At 44.3% G+C, this 16,988-nt stretch overlaps 2 protein-coding genes across 4 annotated transcripts in view; both read right to left on the bottom strand.

Moving 5' to 3' along the window:
* Window positions 1–16,988, bottom strand: part of TRIM44 (tripartite motif containing 44) — a 547,049-nt gene that overhangs the window by 37,214 nt on the left and 492,847 nt on the right. The gene's annotated exons all lie outside the window — the stretch shown is intronic.
* The window catches only part of PRR5L (proline rich 5 like), a 76,638-nt gene that overhangs the window by 23,963 nt on the left and 35,687 nt on the right, over window positions 1–16,988 (bottom strand). For 2 of the 3 annotated variants that reach the window (XM_032805092.2, XM_032805095.2), the window contains exon 5: window positions 3,942–3,999. The exons of the other annotated variant lie outside the window; for it this stretch is intronic. In XM_032805092.2, the coding sequence (XP_032660983.1) occupies window positions 3,942–3,999 (58 nt within the window). The remainder of the gene's footprint in view (window positions 1–3,941; window positions 4,000–16,988) is intronic. 3 annotated transcript variants of the gene reach the window in all.

The following is a 16,988-nucleotide window of genomic DNA, read 5'->3' as shown; positions in this document are numbered from 1 at the left end:
GATGAAATACTAAATGTTTTTGCAAAAAGTAGATCATGCCACACCACCCTGATCTCCTTCTTTGAGAAGATAACAGATTTTCTAGATAAAGGAAATGCAGTAAAGATTTCAGTACAGTTTCACATGGGAAATTATTAAACTGAAGAAAATGGGGATTAAAATGAGAATCAAAAAAGTGGGAAAAAACTGGTTTAAGGGATACTACAAGGTCATGATGAAAGGTGAACTATCAGGCTGGAGGGAAGTTACTAGTAGAGTTATTCAATGATCAGTCTTGGGACCAATCTTATTTAACATTTACATTAAATGACTTTGGCACAAAAAGTAGAAATGTGCTAATAAAATCTGTGGATGACACAAAGTTGAGAGGTATTGCCAGTACAGAGGAGGACTGGACTATCATACAAGAAGATTTGGACCACCTTGAACACTGAACTAATAGGAAAGGGATGAAATTTAATACTGTAATAGTGAACTTAGGGACTATCACAAGAATTTTTGCTATAAGCTGAGAATGTATCAGTTGAAAGCAAAAGAGGAGGAGAAAGACCTGGAGGTATGAGCCACCAATGTGAGGCAACCAGGAAAAAAACCCAATGTAATCCTAGGATGCATTAGGTAAGGTATTTTCAGTAGAGACAGAGAAGTGTTATTGCCATTATACAAGGTAGTAGTGAGACTCCACCTGAAATATTGTGTGCAGCTCTGGCCTCCCGTGTTTAAGAAAGATTCATTCAAACTGGAACAGGTTCAGAGAAGGGCTACTAGGATGATCAGGGGAATGGAGAACTTGCTTAATGAGAGGAGACTTAAGAAGCTAGGCTTGTTTAGCCTAACAAAAAGGAGACTGATGGAAGATATGATTTCTCTTTATAAACACATCAGAGGGAAACACCAGGGAGGGAGAGGAATTACTTAAGTTAAGGGCCAATGTTGGCACAAGAACAAAAGGTATATAAACTGGGCATCAATAAGTTTTAGCTTGAAACTAGATGTAGGCCATGTCTACACTAGCAAACTTACAGAGGCACGGCTGTAGCGATGCAGCTGCACTGCTGTAAGATCACTCATGTAGCCGCTCTATGCCAATGGGAGAGAGCTTTCCCATAGACACAGCCCTGTGCACATGCGCTCTTATGGTGGCAAAACTTTTGTCACTCAGAGCAACATGAGTTTTGCCTACATAAGTGGCAGTATAGACATGACCACTTATGTAACTATCAGAAGAGTGAAGTTTTGGATCAGCTTTCCAAGAGAAGTAGTGGGGGCAAAAACCTAATTTTTTTCAAGTTTGATAAAAGGGATAGTATGAATTGCCTACAATGGCACGCGGGCCACCTGTGACTGCTATTAGCAAATATCTGCAATGGCCAGAGATGGGATGCTAGATGGGGAGGGCTCTGAGTTACTACAGAGAATTCTGTCCCAGGCGTGTCTCTTGTGGGTCTTGCCCACATGCTCAGGGTCTAATAGCCATATTTGGGGATGAGAAGGAATTTCATCCCAGTTCAGATTGGCAGACACTGGAGGTAGGGGATGTTTACCTCTTGTCAGCATGGGGCACAGGTCATTTGCAGGTTTGAACTAGAGTAAACAGTGGATTCTCTGTAACTTGAAGTATTTAAATTAAGATCTGAGGACTTCAGTAACTCAGCCAAAAGTTTTGGGCCTCATACAGATGGGTGGGTGAGGTTCTGTGGCCTGCAATGTGCAGGAAGTCAGACTAGATGATCATGATGGTCCTTTCTTGCCTTAATATCTCTGAGTGTGTGGATAGGTTTTAGGATCCCCCTCCTACCTGTTTCGGGGCTGAGCTGTTGCAGTGTGTGGGAATGGAAATAAAAGGAAAGATAATCTTTAGGATGGGGAACTGGTGTATTTGTGCAAGAAATCATAAATCCTACAGAAATCTGAAGTGGTTCATTAAGAGAAGAAGTTCTGATTAAGATAAACAGGCACTTAAAACGTTGCTGCTCTTTGCATCATGGACATTACTTCGACCCACTGCTAGGAAGGGAGCTTCCTTTTTGGAAGTCAAAGCTAACTGGGAAGTGGGCACCAGTGGCTCTTGTTGCAGTGACCACAAGCCAGATTCTCTGGAACACAGTGATTAATTTTTGAAAGAACGGGGAAGAAAAAAAAAATCAATGCTTGGAAATTCCATGAATCATCTGGCTCCTAAATGTATCACAGTGATCTTAGCTCCTGTAAGCACCGTGTTTACAATGCCACTTCAGACAAATGAAAGGGCAGCAGGAAGGTCCTTGTCTGTCTTGCTGGAACATCTTTCCCAAGCAATCAGCAGCCACATGCTGGCACCTTTGTTTCATTTTAACATGATGATGGATGACTCACAAACCCGCTGCCAACGGGAGCTGTATGTTTTAATCTGCATCACAAATTGGGACAGTTTTACAAGGGTCTTTTTGTCTGTTTGTTTTAGAGTTTTGTTAACTGGCCAGTGTTTGTTCTTTGGAAAGCTGAGGGGGTGAGAACAGCAAGACAGAGATCCGTGTTTAGGATACTAAGTGCAGCACACCCTTGGGGCTAGTCTACGCTAGCAGAGCTACAGCAGTGCAGCTGCACTAATGCAGCTGTAGCTCATCTGGTAGAGATGCCCTATTCCAATGGGAGAGACTTCTCCCCTTGACCGTGAGTAGCAATGCCGTCAGGAGAAGCTCTCCCACCAACATAGTGCTGTCCACAGTAGGTTGGTGTAACTTACATCGTTCGGGAGGTGGCTTATTCACATCCCTGAGCGACGTGAGTTATACCGACACAAGTAGCTGTGTCTGCAAGCCCTTAGATATAGTGTGCAGATTCCATTCCTCCCGTATTCTCCTTTCCAGGACTGCACCAAACAAATGGGCAGTAAGTCAAACGGAAGGTGGCCCCTGTAAGGAGGAGGTTAGCAAACCCTGCAGCTCCTGCACACTGGGATTACCGACCTGCTCACTGGCAACATGTGGGTTGAGATATCAGCTTAAAAGAAAGCAGTGCTAAGAAATCTAGCAGTGCAAGAGTATGTGTCTTTACTGGCATTTAATGACCTAGAAAAAGCGGGTCAATGGGGAAGTTGGCTTGCTGATGATCAGAGGCTACAAAACTGGGTCAGCAAATGGCAATCTAGTTTTCAAGAGCCAGAGCTGCACAAGTCAGTTAGGCAAACCTAATAAAAGTGACTTATCACCAAAGATCAACCATAACAGCCACGGTCCCACTGTTCTCCCTCCACCAGACCTTCAGATGCAACTGGAGCATGACACTGTGGGGCCAGCAGTTTGAATGGCCACTAGCTCTTCACATATGGAGAGTTTTGAGTCCTAATGGGGTTTCATCTCCATCCTGGTGAAACACACACTCATTCTAGTACATTTGTTCAGGGTTTTCAACAGAACAAGGCTATGATATTAGTGATATTGTGGTATGGTCACAAGACTCATGAGTTCTGGCCTTTCTGCACAGTTTCAAACCATCTTAAGAAATAAGGCAAAAGCCTGTAGGGGCTTAACACTGTTTAAAAGCAGGGAAATAGTATTCACATCAAGGATTGGCACCATTTGGAAACTGGGTTTAATTTACACTGCAGAACCATGGGTGAGTCCTCCTGGTGAAAAGAGGGGCTGATGGAAAAGCCTCAGTCATGCTTCTGACTCAACAAGATCCAACATCCCTCAAGTAACATACAGGCTACAGTACAATGTATTTCCCAGAGGGGTAGCATGGATATGTTAAACTAGTTCAGCTGTATGCTAGCTTGAACTGGGCTTAGTCAGTACATGTGATCTCAGTTTCATAGAAGGGGCCCTAGAATTTCCAGTCGTGTGAATCATTTGGAGATGATGGGGTTATGACAGATGAATCTCAGCTGTCCAATCATCAAAGGCTGACTCACAAGGGCCCTCCAGGACCCCATTCCAAAACAGTCTCTCTATACTTGCCTTCGCACAGCTTAACCTTCTCCTCTATAAACAGCAAGCCCTTCGCAAGCAGCTGGTTCTGCCAAGAGAGAAGAGAGAGACATGCATTTGCTTTTCCCAAGACTTAAAATAAATTTTGAAGACAGAGTTTTATTGCTGTTATTTGTTTGACATGCAGGTATCTAAAGTTCAGTCAGTGCACTCCCAGCCCTAACACTGGACTTGGCACGTTAAGAATTTCACACATGGTATTAACCTCTACCTAACCTACAGCTATTTTTGCAGCATAACAGGTGCAGCAGATACATGGGGCATTTCACAAAACAACTGGACTTCCAGATGAACTGAAGGATGAGCTTGTTTTAGGCCACAAGACTGGGAGTCAGGAGAATCAGGTAAGTCTCTTCCTGGGACTGCCACAGCCTTCCCATGTGCCCTTGGGAAAAGCCAGTTAGGGCAGATTTACCCAAGTATTTAGGCACCTAAAAACGCAGCTAGGCACCTGAACTTACAAAGGTGCTTAATCTTCTTAGGCACTTCTGTAAATTCCAGTAAGCACCTAGTTGCATCTTTAGGTGCCTAAATGCCTTTGTAAATCCAGCCTTAGACTGTCTGTGGCTCAGTTTCCACATCTGTAAAAAGGGTTAACACTTACTGATCTGCTAGCACTGTTGTGGGAAGAAAATCAATTATTGGGAAATGATTTCAGATCCTTGGATGGAAGAGCTAGAGACGAGTAATGCACATATTCTCATCTCAGAAAGGTTGGGCCCTACCACAGGCATTGCATCAATAGAGAATGTGCCTCGTGCTCATGGGAAATGCTGTACCATCAGAGCAAAATGGATATTCAGGAGGGTCTCTCTCTCTCCGCCTGTACAAAGTGTGGTATCTACCAGGTTGTTGTTTCTTTTCATTGCCATAATATCCCCGAGAATTGGCTACTCTGAACAGGTAATTGTGTGGGAGTCACAACCTTCGTCCCCTATTCTCCTTTAACTAATGGGGAAGTAGTGCCATTCTGAATGCCCAATGTACACTGTCCGCACAATATTCTGTAACACAGAAGCATCCATTAGACCAGCAGGAGTCACAGGCCTCCACAGCACATAGCCATCCCTATGCTGCCACTTTAGATGCCTGAAAAACCATTGCATCCAGGATGTTGGCAGACGTGGTGCCAGCTCATGCCAAGGTCCCAAGGCCTCAACTTAACACTGACCAATACATAGCTGGAAGCCAGTCTGACTCACCTATGTGTTAGTATTGTTAAAACAGGTTTTAGATTTATAAAACTGTGTTTAACATTTAGACTTCATGAAATGCACGTAGGTTACTGTATGTATTTATCTCACTTATAATATCTGTATCCCATGTTGCAGAGAGAAATATTTAAGTGTTTACACTGTAATTGTAAACAAACAGTCAGAACAGAAGCATTACCAAGTGGGAAATACTAGTTTGCCACAGGAGGTGTTGTTATCTCCTGCCCACAAAGGAAGGCCCACAGACACCAGACAAACCATTGCGGATCATCAGAGGACAAAAGACTTTGTTGATTGTCCCCCACACACATACACCCAGGAAAAGGAAAAGTGCATGAGGACTCATCCCATCAGCTTGCACTCTGCTGCTTGGACTCTGAGGAACAAGGATTACTAAAATGCAAGCAAAGGAAGGCCAAGCACTGGCAGGAGTAGCTCTAAAGGACATACAGAGCTTGCTCATTATAGAAGCTTCTACCATCTTCGAAATCCAAGACTAAGGGTACGACTACACTGCTGGATTGGTGGGTAGCAATCGATCTATCGGGGATCAATTTACTGCGTGTAGTGTAGATGTGATAAATCAATCCCCGATCGCTCTCCCGTCGACTGCTGAACTCCAGCTCAGAGAGAGGCGGAAGCAAAGTCGACGGGGGAGCAGCGGCCGTTGATCCTGCACCACGAAGCCGCAAAGTAAGTGATTCTAAGTCGATCTAAGATACGTTGACTTCAGCTATGCTATTCTCATAGCTGAAGTTGCACATCTTAGATTGATTCCCCCCCAGTGTAGACCAGGCCTAACTCGTGTGTGTGTGTGTGTGTGTATATATATATGTTTATCTTCTTTAATCTTGTAAATAACTATTTTATTTTTCTTAGCTGACAAATATTTAGTTAGTTTATTATAGGATTGGCTACCAGTGTTGTCTTTGGTATAAAATCTAAAGTGCAATTGACCTGGGGTAAGTGACAGGTCCTTTGGGACTGGGAGCAACCTGAATATTAGTGCGATTGTTGGTGTAAGAGACCAACAATCTGCATGCATGCACCAGACTTAAGAATTTATCCATGTAGCTCTGTGTGTGTGTGAAAGTTAAATCTGACCCCTCAATGTTGCCAAGGTCAACAAGACCCCAAAGTTCTCTGCTAGGCAAATCAGTCAGTCATTCTCCTTCTGCCCTGGAATCTTATGCAATTAAAGCTTAGCACTTACATGGTGCCCTAAAAATATCTGAGATTAAAAAGCAACCTTCTTCCCTTGGCATCTTTAATTTAGTCTGAAATCTTGGCAAAGAACCTTTAAGAAAGAGAACAGCTCCAGTAACTTGATTTGGGGCCATCCCATACGCAACTCACCCACTAGAAAGTTCCCCAAATACATAGAAAGGGCCAAAATCTACCTTCAAGTCAATGATGTTGCATGGAAGGCAAGTCAAGACAGAACTTGTTTCAAGGAATATACATATGATGGAGCCAGAGATGGTTAAGACATTTGGACTGGACAGCATGTATGGAAGCTGCAATGTGGATGGAGTGCTGGCTTTCTAAAACCACGTTATCTGACCCTGTTCAAAGCAGGTCTAATTATTCTAGTACTTTACCAAAGTTGCCAACAATGGGGAAATTGATGGCATAGAAAGGGCCAAGGATGTCATCAGAGATCAGAAATTCAAGCTGTCAAACTGGAAGCCATTCTCACAATGCCAAGAGCAGCTATTCTGCAGTCATAGGCTTGCCAGCACATTGCTTTTTCCTGTTGGCATCCACAAGCTTTTAACTAAGGTTAACGAGAATCATTTGTGCCTCATTTGCAAACAGATTAAGGAATTCAACTGCATAGGCCCTTAGGGCTCCATTCCCCACATACTAGCCCCTGCATGTAGGCAATTTCACATCCCTGGAACAAACAAGCAGAGCTACTCAGATCAGTGTGGATGCAATGGTGCTAGGGGACTAGATAACAGCACTTTAGTCCATAGAAACAATTTATGGTTTGGGCATACAACATAGACGGCACTGTGTTTCTGCATCATGCTACAGCCCTGCAAAAGTCAAAGGCTTTTGCATGATTTAGAAATGCAATTACAATATGCTTTTTAGTAGAGTCACATAACACAGTGCTTTGAATGCCAGCAGCAGATGTCACCCCATCCATGCTACAGCTCCAAAGATGCTAGGATTAGTCAAGCATTTTCCACTAAAACTTTTTTCCAGTGGATAATTTGGGGTTTGTGAGAACAGCTCTACACTTAAACCACTTCAGTGAAGATGTTATTACTTCAACAGAAAATCCTCTCCCATTAGCATACTTAATTCACCTCCGCGAGAGACAGCAGCTATGTCGAGAGAGAAGCCCACCAGTCAAAATAGCAGTGTCTGTACCGGGGGCTAGGTCAGTACAAATGTGTAGCTCAGGGATGTGGATTTTTCAATCCCCTGATTGATGTAGTTATACTAATGTATGTTTGTACTGTAGACCTGGCCTGACTAAACTAAGGTTTTTGCAAACAGGGTCTGCTTTCTGCGAAAAAGTTCAACTTTCTGATTTGGGTTTTTGACAAAACGTCAAACATTTCTGCAGAAAATCCCACCCCCTATTTTCCAACCTGCTCGATAGTGGAGACGAACCTTGTCCCCACAAAGCTTCAGGCTTCCTACACTGCAAATACTGGTGGAACTTTAATTGTCTCAAAGTTTCCCGAGGGTGAAGATAGGTCCTTTGAGAGACATTCACTTTTCTGGGTACATCACTACAGATTTTGGGTGCCGTTGTAGCCATGGTGGGCCCAGGATCTGAGAGAGACAAGGTGGGTGAGGTAATAGCTTTTATTGTACCAACCTCTGTTGGTGAGAGAGAGAGACAAGATTTCGAGTCACACAGAGCAAGGGGCACTGGAAAAGGGGGGCAACAGGGCCATGGACACATCACTTTTTACTGACCACAAGGGTGAGCAATGGGGGCGGGGGAGAGGGGAGCAAGCAGGGGCAGGGTTTGGGGGGGAAGTGATGGTATGAGGATGGGGCCTCAGGGGAAGGGGCGGCACAGGGGCAGGGCTTCAGGGCAGCAAGAGGGGGGCAGGGCCACAGTTTGGGCACTGGTGCCCCCACACTCCCCTGCTTTCAGGGAGCTTCCATCGCTCCTGCACAGAGCTCTTCTATGAATCTGAGAGTATCACAGCTAAATACAAGATTGAACAGATAGTTAAGCATAGGTAGTTAGCACATATTCCAAGGGACAACTCAAGGTGAAGTGACACAGAAGTTGGTCCAATAAAAGATATTACCTCACCCACTTCATCTCTCTACAGATTTTGGATTCATTTAGCAGTACAGGTTTTTCTGTTGATTAATCCAGGAGCTGCTTTGCTTTACTGCCAAAAGACACCAAGATTGGAAACTGATTGAATTTAAGCTTCCTCCTCCCAAGATCAAGCAATCAGCCAGATACATTTGCATTTTAAAAAATCCAACAGTGTCGTTTTCTGAGGAATGAATACACTCTAAGGGCATGGCTACACTTACATTTTTGCAGCGCTGGTAGTTACAGCTGTGGTCGAACAGCTGTGTAGGGCCAGCGCTGCAGTGTGTCCACAACTACAACACCCCCACAACCACACCCCACCTGACGATGACCCAGCGCTGCAGTTGGGCCACATTTGCAGCGCTGTTGGGAGTGATGCATTGTGGGCAGCTATCCCAGCGTTCATGGCTGCAACTGCTTTAAAAGAGGGGGAGGGTGGGTGTGACAGGGACTTGCGGAGACAGAGAGTTTGGATTTTGGAGCACACTGTGTGACTCTCCTGCTTGCAATCTGGCCATTTCCCACCCCTCTCAATCACTCTAAATGTAAAGGCTTCAGACACAAGCAGCTTCTCCGATTGGATCCCTCCTCGCTCCCTTCGCTCTGTTTGTCTCTTCAAGCAACAGCTGTGAACATCCAGCCGATTCTGGAGCTGCGCGCTTCACCTCGCTCGGCGCAGAAGGCAGCTGTGTTTTGTTTTTAGATATGTAGCTCCGGGAGTACCTTGCCGGTTTGTTGTATCAGGAATATGTGGAATACTCTATACCTTAGGACAATAACGCGCTCGGGTAGGTGTTCGACACCTGATGAGCGTGTGCATCAGCGCGCGGATTTCGCTACAAGCCCAAAACAGACGCAGGTGTACACCAGCGCCTGCAGGAAGGAGTTGCAGCGGCTGGCTGAGCTCTGTAAGCGTGGAAACTGGTAAGTGTGCAGCGCTGTAACCTGCAGGCGCAGTGCTGCAACTTCAAGTGTAGCCAAGCCCTATGGGTACGTCTAATTACAGTTTATTGCCAATTTGACATAAACCGGTTTTGTAAAACAGATTAAATATAATCAAATGGCACGCGCCACACAAAGCACAATAATTCGTGGTTGTGCGTCTCATCGTAACCGCGAGGCTAGGTCGTTTCCATGGAGCGTTGCAGCTGTGGATGCTATCCCGTAGCTATCCTATAGTCCCGCAGTCGCCCCGACCCATTGGATTCTGGGTTCCAGATCCCAATCATGGATGGTGGCAAACAGTTCGCAGTGATTCTGGGTAAATGTCGTCACTGCATTCTTCCCCGTGAAAAGCAACGGCAGCAATCTTTGCGCCGTTTTTTCCTTGGATTGCCCTGACAGACCATAACGGCAATGGCAACCATGGAAGCCCCCGTTTTTGCCTTGGTCACTTCACCGTATGTGTCACTGGATGCTGCTGACGTGGCGGTACTGCAGGCGTCACTAGCAGATTCATTGCCATTGCAAGGTAGCAGAGACGTGCAGTTAATCAGTGTCGTGATCTAAGTTTCTGTATGTTCTGCTGCTGTCCATGGTGCTCCTGTGCTGACCTTCGCTGAGTCACTGGGGGCGCAAAGACAAAAATGGCGTGGAACCCTGTCATTTCCTCCTTTATGTTTGTATCTAAAATAGAGTCAGTCCTACATAGAAATATGGGGCAAGTGTACTAAGAACCAATGTACCAGAGAACCAGATAGACAGCCGCTCCGTGTCAGATCCGTAGAAATGATGAGCTGCATGCCATTCTAGGGGTGTCCTGCACAACCCACCGTTGCTTCCCTCCTCCCAATCTCTTCTGGGCTAACCATTGCAGGGTCCCCAGTTTGTGTGCATGAAGTAATGAAAGATGCAGGAATAGAGAAACACGACTTTTGTAGTGAGATAGAAATGGAGGGGCGGGCACCTCCACTGCTGTGATACGTCCCAGGCAGGACATTAAACGTGGAGGGGGAGAAGAGCGCACATTGCAGTAGACATATGGTGACATTGAAAAAAGTCAAAGCAATGATCTTTTTCCCTTCTTATCATGGTGGCCGGGAAGGGGAGTAAATTGACGAGATATCCTGAACCACCGGACAATGTGTTTGACCCTACAGGCACGGGACTCAGTCAAGAATGCAAATACTTTTTCGGAGACGCAGGGACTGTGGGATAGCTGGAGTCCTCAGTCCCTCTCTCCTCCATGAGTGTCCCGATTCGATTCTTTAAGCGTTTCTGTTACGTCTTGTCACGCAGCCTGTGCGGCTGGAACTCTGTATCATAGCCTGGAGATTTTTTTCAAATGTCCTTTGAGCAATTTTGTCTTCTTAGACGAAGCTCTGTAGACAATTTACTCCCCATACAAGCGATCAGATCCAGTATTCCCGTACGATCCATGCTGAGACGTCTTTTGATATTGGAACTGCATCGCCACCCGTGCTGATCAGAGCTCCACGCTGGGCAAACAGGAAATGCAATTCAAAAGTTCGCGGGGCTTTTCCTGTCTACCTGGCCAGTGCATCAGAGTTCAGATTGCTTTCCAGAGCAGTCACAATGGTGCACTGTGGGATACCACCCAGAGGCCAATACCGTCGATTTAAGGCCAAGCTAACCTAGTCCGATATGGTAATACTGATTTCAGTGCTACTCCTCTCGTCGGGGAGGAGTACAGAAACCGCTTTAAAGAGCCCTTTATATCGATATAAAGGGCCTCATTGTGTGGATGGGTGCAGTGTTAAATCGGTTTAACGATGCTAAAAATCAGTATAAACACGTAATGTAGACCAGGCCTAACACACACAGAATGAAGCAAAGGTTTGCACCAGACCTTATCTAGATTACAGGTCTCATTACTGCTTTATGCCTGGTTGCTATAGGCAACAAAGAGGGATATAGCCTAGGGAAAAACAATCTGATACAGTTACAAGCAGGAGCAGATAAAGCCTCACACACCAAGCAAGCCTGAAGGACACACATCTATATGAAAGGGAACCATGCTGTCCACCCACCTTCTTCCCACTTGCTGTTACAGAAGAATTGTATGCTTGGGTAAGAGATTATTCCCCTTGTGAATCAACTTTCTCCTGGATCCCACAGTGAAATTTTAACCTTACAGTCAAGGCATCACAAGTTGCTGTAGGTCTAGTGATGAGTGCCACAAACACTGTATTACTACTGCACTGTGGGAAGAAGAGATGGACTGAGAAGGAATATGATCCTGGATTAACCCCCAAACAGCTGGCAAACATGGCCCAAGTAAGTTTGGGAAGGTGTGTATTTGATAGCAGATACAAACAAATGGATTTATGAAGTCTGATAGGATGAGAACTCCCATGTTTTTATAATGCATATAAAAGCACAGCAACTCTGTTACAGGTCTATGGCTGGAAGGAGCATCTGAGAGGGCCAAGAATCCCAGTCAAGTCAACTCAGATCTTTCTCCTCAAGGAAGATGAGCACAATACATTTTCCAGTGAGTGAGTCAGAGTGAGAGAGAAAGAGAGAGCGCATGCACGTGATGGGGGCAGGTGTGTGGCAGGGAGGCTCTTTGGATAAAGCCTCAAACACTGAGTCTTGTCTGCTCTGTATGGACATTGTTGGACTAGAAAGTTCCCAAAGGGAGTCACATGCCCATCAGTAACATGCAGTCACTTGGTGGGTGACAACTTCTTTGTCCAAGTGACAAAGCACCAAAGTTTTTTTCTCCTGTAGGGGAATGGAGTAAACTTCTCCAATTGTACCGGAGGGTGAATTTTAAGTAGGCAGAATGCAAGTACCTGAGCTGGAAATTGGCCAGGATGCTACAGTTAACACCTCAAATCTTATGAAAAGCATCAGGGAAATATTTAGCCATTACAAGCAGTTTCACATCTTGTCTTGAAGATGGATATGCCTGTGGCCACATTCCTGAAGTTCAAAAGAGGGTGGACGAATTCTCCAACTAACCAAAGCAGCAAAGAATCCTGTGGCACCTTATAGACTAACAGACGTTTTGGAGCATGAGCTTTCGTGGGTGAATAACCACTTCGTCAGATGCATGTATTCACCCACGAAAGCTCATGCTCCAAAACGTCTGTTAGTCTATAAGGTGCCACAGGATTCTTTGCTGCTTTTACAGATCCAGACTTTGCTGCTTTTACAGATCCAGACGGCTACCCCTCCGATACTCAACTAACCAAAGAAAGCAATTAACATTCTTCAACATGCCTCTCTTCTTCTTTACAAAAGAAAATACACATACACATACATACATACACACACAAAATCAGAAACAACTTCAGGATTCTTTTCCCTTCACATTTCAGCACTAGAGATGTCTTATGTTTCTAAAAAATATACTCACCAAGGACAAACAACTGTTGAAAATGAAAGTCTCATTTCCATAGCAATTTCAAAAAATTTAGCCTGTTTCACTGAATTTTTTTTACATCATATTTCATAATTCCTTTAGCGCAATACAAGCTCCATCTCTGATTAATTTGCACAGGTCTTGCTTTGAACCTGTAGCTCTGGCATCAAGTTTTGCAAGGAAACGGACATCCGAGGGACAAGTGTCACCTAAAATTGTGTTCCCAGAATTTTTCAGAAAGCCATTTGCCAGTTCTGTACAGCTCCAGATTGTAGATGCACATCTTCCCAGTTGTAGGAGTTGCTTTAAAACCACAATTGGGCCTTAGCTGCAGAGTTCAGCCCTGAAACTCTCCAAAATTTAGCTAGGTGGATGGATATGAGAGCTTATTTTGGCCCAACAGACAGAATAAGCCACAACATTCAGGAGCAGAAAAGATACCTGTGACATACCAGGGCACAATCCAGACTATCTGGGGCTGTGCCACCCCTGCCCTGCAACCTTGTGTGCCTTATAATGCCTTGCAGTAGAAGCTCCCACCTGGGCCGCTCACAAACAACCTTACAGCATGTAAGCCACACCAGAGTGTCTGTGTGTAACTGCATCCTGGCTCTCACCAGCCTGGGTTATACTGCCGGGTGACCCCCTAATCCCAGATCTTCCCCCAGAAATGTATATCCTGTACTGCCCAGCCCTCTCCTGAACAGTACAAATATATTAACTCTGTTATTCCTTTAAGGGAATAATATGCCATCTTGTTATTATAAACAGTGTGCCCAGACCTCCAGCTTCAACACACTGTATTAGATAAAAAATAAAACAAGTTTATTAACTACAAAGAGAGAGATTTTAAGTGAGTTCAAGTAATGAGGCATAAAAGTCAGAAATAGGTGCAAGAAAAATAAAAAGGTAAAATGCTTACTAGTAACTACTTAAGAAACTATCTTAGCTGCAAAGCAAATTCTCACCACTTGCTTCCAGCAAGGTTACTGACCAAACTCTTTAGCGGACCAAAGTCCAACAGCTGTTTCCTTTGGTCTTCTCAGATGCACAGACTGATTTGGGCAGGGAGAGGAAGCAGGGTGCATTGGGGTTTTCGTCCCTTCTTTTTACTGTTTCAGTCTCTCTCTTGAAAAACATTTCAAGCTGAGACCCAGGAGACAAAGACTCTATGTGGAAGGATGTTCCCTGCAGGTTTTTTTACCCGTTTGAACTTCCTTTGTTTTCCCTTCCTGCATGATGACTCTGTTTACTGCTTAAATGCAAATTAAGGCAAGCACACGTTCCTTCCTTTGTTTAGGACAGATCTGACTTCTGCTTGGGCAGGGCAGTAGGGTTTGGAACATGTGTTAACACAACCATACAAGAAATCTTGTAACTTCACATACAATGTTGCCACACACATTTTACCAGAACAATACTGACCAGCAAATTAGGAGTTTTCAGATGATACCTTACAAGGCATACCTTGTACAAAGATTATTACAAGAGTGTGTATGATGTGACTACAGGGATATATTCTGTCACACCTTTCAGCTTTGTATGTCACAATGCCTCAAAAATACAAAAGCAGTTTAGATTTAGGGAGCTTGGGCAAGCCTTTCACTACTTTAATGCAAAGAAATCGGAGGGAGGCTTTACGGGCAGACAAAGCAAGAAAGTGACTGAGGCCATGTCTGCACAATGGGCACAGCTACAGCGCCAGAACGATGCCACTGCAATGACCCTAGTGTGGACGTTATCTACAGTGGGTTGTTCCATCGCTGTAGGAACTCCACTTTGCCAAGTGATAGTAGCTAAGTCCACTGAAACATTTTTCGGTCAGCATAGCTGCATCTACATCAGGGATTAGATTGGCAAAGATTGGCATACAGGCATTGGCATAGACAGGGTGCTCAGAGGTGTGAACCAGGCCTAAGTATGACCAAAGAGGATAGAGTGTGTGCCAGGCAGAGTTGCAGCCTTTCACAAAGACGGTGTTACTGTAAGAATCCAGCCCACAGTGTCTCAGTGTTACAGCAGCTACAGGGAAAACGGACAACACTCCTGCCCACATATGGTTGCAATTCAGAGCAAAATGACTAAGCAGGGCCCACAGTTTCATGTAAATTTTAGCGGAAACATCTAAAATTCAGAGTCCCTGCTGGTGAATCAGTCAGTTCCGCAAAGGAGTTTTGGGCTAGCCCTGCAAGATGATGAACACCTTCCACAGTCACCTGCACCATGCAGGACTGGGCCCTCTAGTAGGATCATATCCTACACACAGCCCATTAGGGTTGCTTTGCCTATTAAGCCCCTCCAAGTTCAGAGGATTGGACCAATCCTAAGGAGTCTCAGGTGGAGCTGTCCCCCTAAAAGCCTAGCAGGGGAAAGTGCGAGGTGCAGGGGAAATTGTATTAGTCCTCTGGCTCGGCTCCTCAAGGCTTCAGCCTTATGCAGTTTTAACCCAATAGGCTGGGCGTAGGATAGAGGGGCCATGACCATCAGCAGGAGAAAAAGCAGATTTGCGCTACAGAACATTTGGGCTAAAATCTTCATATTTTTCTTTCAAGAACTGGATGGGATGGAGGAGACGTGATTTTTTTTTTTTTTTTTTTTTTTTTAAGCACAGCTCTAGCATAAATTTGTCTATTTTCTTTGAAAATCTGGACACCCTAGTGGGGATTTAGCTATCCCATATATGGGTTATTTGCAAAGCTCTGTATATGCCTCAGCTAACTGGACCTAAACTCTGGATCAAGGTCTCTGGATTCTGCAACCCTCTGGTGCCAAAGGCTTGAAAATTCAGCAGCAGCTTCATTTCAGTTTTAAGAAATTGAGGTTTTGATTAAATTAAATATGAGAATACAATCAGTACAGAACCCTATTACTGATTTTGATGTCAAAGTAAATATATTTTATGTTGTCTCTATGCTTTCAGTACACCACAGTTTTGTGTGTTAGATATTGGAGGAAGCTGGAGGTTTTGGCAGCTAGGCAAGGAACAGCTTGGGTTTCCACACCTCAGAAGGAGTCAGTTTGGGGTAAGCACAGTAGCTGGGTATTTTGGCTAAAGCGGTCAGCAGTTAAATACTTAACATTTACATTTTCCACTACTGGATTTGAGAATTAGCAACCCCCTGGGATATGAGAAGAAGCAATTCACCCCAGCCAAAGCTATCATTTCAGGCTGCCTGCACACTCAGGTACATAACGTATCAATATGTCAATCTGCAATAGGTTTACATTTTTAAGGCTATCTTCACATCCATGAGGGATAGCAAGATTATAACTGAAAATGTGGATTCAGAAACATTCAGCGCAGGGTAGATCCTGCAGAAAATCAGGAGTGGCGGAATATCCTCGGTGCTGGTTATTTGGTCTTTAAAAGCTCAAAGATCACTTTCAGTAACATGGCCTATATCTCTTCTAAAGTTACTAAGGCAGCAGATTAGTAACACAAACCTCCTTCAGAATCAAACATTTGAATTTCCACTGAGATCTTTATATGAGTGGGTGCATTAGTCTGTTATACTATGGTTTGGTTTAACTACAAGACAGTCTTGATAACACTGGGGCCATGGGGATTTTGAAGATAAAATCTCCCTAGACTTCATTAGGACAATCTAAGAAATATGAAGATACCTACTAGCTCATTCCATTCTTGAAGATTTCATGCAGTGTAAGAACTGGAAATTTCCATGAGTGTTGGTGAAAATTACTTCTGAGCAACCAATTCAAGTGACTCACAAAGTTAGCTTTGTCTTAGCATTGAACTATGTTCCATGGAAAACCTTCAGTGGTTGAAACAATTCTTTAAAAATAACGTAAGAGCCAGCACTCAAACTATGGAAAATATGATTTGACAATTATCTTAGCACTTACTAATAGTGTAGTGTACTCTGTAATGTAACAGGATGAAAAATGTTGAAGGCACTTTATAATGTTCAAACTTTGGAAGATTCAGGCAAATTGTCCTGCTTGCCACTAGAGTATTACGCACATCATCTTGAGGGGAAAATGGATCAATCCTTGGGACAGAGGAGAGCAGGTTGTACATTTTAAACTCATAGACGTTAAGGCCAGAAGGACCATCATGATTATCTAGTCTGACCTCCTGCACATCACAGGCCACAGAATCATAGAATCGAAAGGTTGGAAGGGACCTCATGAGGTCATCTAGTCCAACCCCC

The sequence above is a fragment of the Chelonoidis abingdonii genome, chromosome 4 (assembly GCF_003597395.2).
Source record: "Chelonoidis abingdonii isolate Lonesome George chromosome 4, CheloAbing_2.0, whole genome shotgun sequence".
Lineage (NCBI taxonomy): Eukaryota > Metazoa > Chordata > Testudines > Testudinidae > Chelonoidis > Chelonoidis abingdonii.
This window is presented reverse-complemented; position numbering and strand designations above follow the sequence as displayed.